The sequence below is a fragment of the Leuciscus leuciscus genome (genome assembly GCF_965113295.1).
Source record: "Leuciscus leuciscus genome assembly, chromosome: 6".
NCBI lineage: Eukaryota > Metazoa > Chordata > Actinopteri > Cypriniformes > Leuciscidae > Leuciscus > Leuciscus leuciscus.
The window spans coordinates 24,273,112-24,278,812 of NC_138730.1; the positions used below are offsets into that span (position 1 = coordinate 24,273,112).

General features: G+C 40.3%; 1 protein-coding gene across 1 annotated transcript; it reads left to right on the top strand.

Moving 5' to 3' along the window:
• The first annotated feature begins 1,223 nt into the window (after nt 1-1,223).
• On the top strand, nt 1,224-4,249 carry cyp7a1 (cytochrome P450, family 7, subfamily A, polypeptide 1). The gene is made up of 6 exons (XM_082171851.1): nt 1,224-1,370; nt 1,682-1,922; nt 2,229-2,833; nt 3,074-3,204; nt 3,305-3,483; nt 3,581-4,249. The coding sequence occupies exons 1-6, from the start codon at nt 1,225-1,227 to the stop codon at nt 3,878-3,880; spliced, it is 1,602 nt and encodes a 533-aa protein (XP_082027977.1). The 5' UTR covers nt 1,224; the 3' UTR covers nt 3,881-4,249.
• Nucleotides 4,250-5,701: the final 1,452 nt, after the last annotated feature.

Sequence of the window (5,701 nt, forward strand, 5' to 3'; positions counted from 1 at the left end):
AATTAATTTTAATCTTAATTCTCAGACTGCTGCATGCAGGTGTAATAGATTAAATGCCCAAAGGTAACAAAACAAGGTGTGTTAGTAATTATCCATTCCTAAAATCATGTCTATGCTCATTCACTATGATTATTTGTCTGATGCGTGTAATCATATTAAACCAGCCTGAACAAGGCTGTTATGAAAATGTAACTTACTAGCTCATGTCAGTGAGTTTTTTAACAGTATGTCTGACTCTAAACAGACTGAACTCACTAATGCTTTTAGGTTTTTGGGCAGAGCACCAGTTACCAACGATCTGTGACCGTTTATCCAGAAGTGACCTGTCACATTTAGGTTACAATAGTGTAAACTTCTAGTTCTTGCTTAACAAATAAACACTTTGCCAATTCATACAGCTTTTTGACCTCTCCTCATCACCAGGACAGGGAAATACTCAGAAGACCACTGCTGAAAATATGACTAATCATTCGCTACACTTGCTCATCTGACACAATCAAGCTGCAAAACAGAATATAAATTATTTTAGACACAACTGGTGTAGCATAAGAGCGATATCATTTTTGTTTAAATATATTAAATGTAATGATGGATGAGATTGTTAGTTTTAATTTGTGACACTGATGCAACCTCAACCTTTTAGTCATCAATAGATTTTGTGTCGCAATCAAAACATTGACTTAAAAAAAATTGTATGTAGGCGTACGCATTCGTTGTTAAAAACTAGTTTTGTTGTCTTCAGTTGACGTTGTCTGAAAGAACTGTGGTTGTGAAATATGGGTTTCTATAGCAATATATACACAGAAATGAATTTGCATATTTACATAGCATGGCTTTAGCATTTCTACAGAGAATGGTTGGGCCATTGCTTTTTAAAAAACTGACACTTAAAAAGCATGACTTAATCGACATGTTTAAATTTTTTAAATGAGTTTCAGAGAGTAAAAAAGAAAAAGAAAAAAGGAAACACACATCAAAGACCTTGAAGCTGTTTCCCAACTTTGCAGTACTATCAAAGTACAGTCTACTGGCCCTCAGGTGGAGGTGTCCATGGACTCCGTTCAAGGACAAGCACACAAACACATATACACCTATCCAGGGTTTTTTTTTCCCTAAAGGCATCTGGCACGTTTTCAGAAAAAAGTGTTGGAGGCAGTCATTAGTTGAGGTTACGTCAGGGGCTGTGGCTTGTGGTGAATCGTATAAAAACAGGGCTAAGAGTGTATGAGTGCATCTTCAAGGATTACAGCCACTCTAGTTCCTCCAGTTTTTGTCTCCCCAGCAGTTATGATCCTAAGCATTGCCCTCATATGGGCCATAGTGGTGGGGCTCTGTTGCTGTCTTTGGCTTATCACAGGAATACGCAGAAGGTAAATACCCACAGATCTGTGACTAAAAGCTTCACTGATCTTAGAAACATCATGGGGATGGTGGGATTCACATCTGTTTGACAACTGATGTTATGTAATGCTTAATGACTTAAACTCGCAGGGTACTTCCTAAATTAAAGATGTAAGATATTCACACACACAAAAAAATCTTTGTATGATATTGCATAGAATCAAGAGTAAGTTCTTTTAAGTTCTCTAAAACCTAAACTACATGGCAGAACTTGATTATTGTTCTTAAACACTATATTTATGAGCTGTTTTGTAATTGTTTGACATTGTGGGTGTTTCAGACAGCCTGGGGAGCCTCCAGTAGAAAATGGCTGGATCCCTTACCTTGGCTGTGCTCTTCAGTTTGGGGCAAACCCTTTGGAGTTTCTTCGCAGCAGACAGAAGAAATATGGTCACATTTTTACATGCAAGATCGCTGGGCAGTATGTCCATTTCCTTTGTGATCCATTCTCCTACCACTCCGTCATCCGCCAAGGAAGGCATCTGGACTGGAAGAAATTTCACTTTGATGCCTCTGCAAAGGTACTGGAAATAACTTTTTGATTATTTCAGCAATCTAACTACAAAATTAACTACTTAAGTTGACATATGGTGACTATGGTATCGATGCTCACAGCAATATTTTGTTTTCTTGGAAAGTTTAATTTAATATTTTTGCTTGAAAGTAAACGGGAGATTATGTTCAATAAATCGCGGCTTTTGTTATGACTGCATCTCCGTGCGTGCTTTGTGAACATGTGAATCAGGAGAGACTCCTCCGCTAACCTCAAAAGGGCTAAAGAAAGTTTTAACAAGATAGCCTCTACAGACATGCATTTGTTCTTGCAGGCATTTGGTCATGAGAGCATGGATCCAAGCCACGGTTACACCACCGAAAATCTGCATCAGACCTTCCTAAAGACCCTGCAAGGAGACGCCTTGTCTTCTCTAATTGAGACCATGATGGAAAACCTTCAGAGCACCATGTTGCAGTCAGGCATGCTGAAGGCCGAAACTTCCAAGTGGCAGAGCGATGGTATTTTTGCCTTCTGCTACAAGACCATGTTTGAAGCTGGCTACCTGACCCTCTTTGGAAAGGAATTGGATGGGGACCAAAGCATTGCACGTCAGCAAGCCCAAAAAGCTCTGGTGCTCAATGCTCTGGAGAACTTTAAAGAATTTGATAAGATCTTTCCTGCTCTGATCGCTGGCCTCCCCATTCACGTTTTCAAGAGTGCCCACAGTGCTCGCGAGAACCTCGCCAAGACTATGCTTCACGAGAACCTCAGCAAGCGTACCAATATGTCTGACCTCGTATCCTTGCGCATGCTCTTGAATGACACATTATCTACCTTCAATGAGCTGAGTAAAGCCAGGACCCATGTGGCCATACTGTGGGCTTCACAAGCCAACACTTTACCTGCAACCTTCTGGACCTTGTTCTATATGATCAGGTACAACTCATACTCAGCCTGCATAAAACTGCACAGTAGTCACTCCCCAGAGTTGTAAACCAGCATAGATAAATACAGTAATTGTAGTATGGAGATAAGCATTAGAGTGTTCTTGGAAAAGACATTTACTGTACCCATATGGAAGTGTTAAACTGTGAAACTGATCTATATTATTGTATACAAAGAACAGTTCAATAATGTACTTGTTAGGATGATGACAAAACTTCTGCTTGTTTTCAGGTGCCCTGCCGCCATGAAAGCTGCTAGCGAGGAGGTGAGGCGAACGTTTGAAAGTTCTCATCAGAAAGTCGATCCCCCAAATTCTCGACTTGTACTAACAAGGGAACAGTTGGACAACATGCCAGTTCTAGGTGGGAAACAATTTGAAAATATTTCAACATTTATGTATTCAACATTCTTAACGTAGCCAACCAAAAGGTCATGTGGAGTAAAGCTTCCCTGCAATTTCAGACAGTGTCATTAAAGAGGCGATGAGACTGTCCAGTGCGTCCCTGAATGTGAGAATGGCCAAGAGTGATTTCCTTCTTCACCTGGACAACAATGAGTCTTACCACATCCGTAAAGATGATGTAATAGCTCTATACCCCCCGATGATTCACTTTGATCCTGAGGTCTATGACAATCCTCTGGTGAGTATTATGTTCTTTGCTGGTGTTTAATAACCTGTACATTTTATCTTGAAATGTTATTCTCATCATGAATGTTTTTTGTTTTTGCCACAAACAGACATACAAGTATGATAGATATCTTGACGAGAATGGGCAGGAGAAGACCAGCTTTTACCGAAACGGACGCAAACTTCGATACTACTACATGCCCTTCGGCTCTGGGGTGACCAAGTGTCCGGGACGTTTCTTTGCGGTGCACGAGATTAAGCAGTTCCTGTCTCTGTTGCTAGCGTACTTTGAGATGGAACTTTTGGACTCTGATGTGAAAGAACCACCGTTGGACCAGTCTCGGGCCGGACTGGGTGTTTTGCAGCCCACCTATGATGTTGACTTTCGATATAGACTCAAATTTCACTAAGGATCTCACACTTATTTATTGACTGTTGACTTAAACTGTAAATAATGTACATTTTGCATCATGTCCAAGTAGACAAATGTGAATAGGCTTCAATTGTGTTTTCTTTCTATTCAACTTGATTAGAGAGAGATTTTAGGAAGTTTGAAAGGAACTTCAGAGCTCTCCTTTTAAAATTTTCAGTAACATTTACTGCACTTGTGCTGTGTATTCTTAAACTAGTTCTTAAACTATCTGGCATTATTAAAAAATATATATTGTACATTGCATAGAAAATGTAATCACCCACATCCTCTTTCACTGGCTGTTCACCATTTTTGTAAAGTTATGTGCTTTGTGAATTTTATTTTGAATGTACAGAGCAATTTTTTTTTAACCAAATACCTGTGTGTGTCTTTTTCACCCGCCGTTTAAAGGTACTGTAAGCGATTTTAGATGGAATTATATGCAGATGATCCTACCCCTTGAAATATATCAATGAAATAACTGTCCTGATCTGATGTATCACAATGATCTCTGTAACAGCCTCTGTAAACAGTAAAAAAAAACAAAAAAAACAGTCAGAATCTAGACTACCCAGTCAGAGGTTTTTTGAGAAGCTTTCTCGCGTTTTGAAAAATAAAATGACATTTAAATATGAAACTTAAACTGCCAGTAGGTGGCAGCAAGTCACTGTTAAAAAGTGAGTTATTAGCCGCATAACCGACTTTGGGCCGAATGGATCTTAGAATGTTAAGGAATGATTCCAGTTATATTTCCACTAGAGCCTGATACAACACAGCACGATTACAAACCGTTCTCGGCCTGGGATTCTCAGCACGGTTGGCAGGTAGAACACATGTAGTGACGTTGCATGGTTACTTGTCTGACTGCCAGTTTCTCTGTAGCTGGTTAAGTGCGCTATTTGAGCAACGTAAACACAAATTAATAATAACATTTAAATAAATATCTGATCATCTTCCATAACGCGGTCGCTATTTACAGATTACAGTTTAACGAAGGGAAAAATGGTCGGCGGTCTAAAAGGGTTGTCCCTATTCTCTTAATGAGTAATGGGTGTGTTTTGGGCTTTACGTGCAATAAAGTAATCGGATTTGCTATTACATTTTTTTGGCGGATTTGCTATTTACATGGCGGAATTTGATAGTGGAAAGACCGAACGTGTCTCCAGACCGCAAACAGATCTGCTCATACGCGAGGTTAAAGCGCGCGAGCAGACCATCTACGGGACAAGCCGGATTCCACCATATCTTTATGTACACAATAATAATCTTTTACATTGTAATCCTTTTGTTTTTAATATATGGCATGTTTGTGTGCTGCCGCGCGTCCTTGTGTGTTTAAAGGTGAACTAAGTAACTTTTTTAACCTTAACTGAACAGCTTCGGAGTCATTGGAATGGTTATATTACTTATTTCGGGTTGAATGGTGGTCGTTTCGCACCCCCCTGGTGCCCGTGAGCGGAAAATACGCACTTGCAACTTTGAGCCGGCGGGCCGCCGGCCGCTGCGTCAGGAAGTCTCGCGTGATATCAGGTCTCGCGATGTAAACAATTGCTTTACGGCCAAAAGAAATCTGCTAAAATGCTGTCATTATTGCGCTCCCTCACGCTGTCCGAACCCGAATGAAGAAGACGTTTTAAAGAATGTCCCATCTGCTTTGATGTCGTTGATCTATAGCCTCTGGTGTCTGAGAATCACCAACGAGTTTTTACAACAGTGTTGTCAAATATCTATTCCGAAGCTGTGGGGGGAGCTCTAGAGAGAAACCTGCGAGCAAAAAGCGAGAATACAGCGAAGAAATCCCGAAGCTACTGAGTGCTGC

What these genes read in the sequence shown, in the direction of transcription:
- cyp7a1 (XM_082171851.1), top strand. Translation starts at nt 1,225, where the DNA reads ATGAGTGCATCTTCAAGGATTACAGCCACTCTAGTTCCTCCAGTTTTT. An exon ending in ACCTTGTTCTATATGATCAG is followed by an intron (nt 2,834 to 3,073) that starts GTACAACTCATA and finishes GCTTGTTTTCAG; the next exon opens with GTGCCCTGCCGCCATGAAAG. An exon ending in AGGTCTATGACAATCCTCTG is followed by an intron (nt 3,484 to 3,580) that starts GTGAGTATTATG and finishes TGCCACAAACAG; the next exon opens with ACATACAAGTATGATAGATA.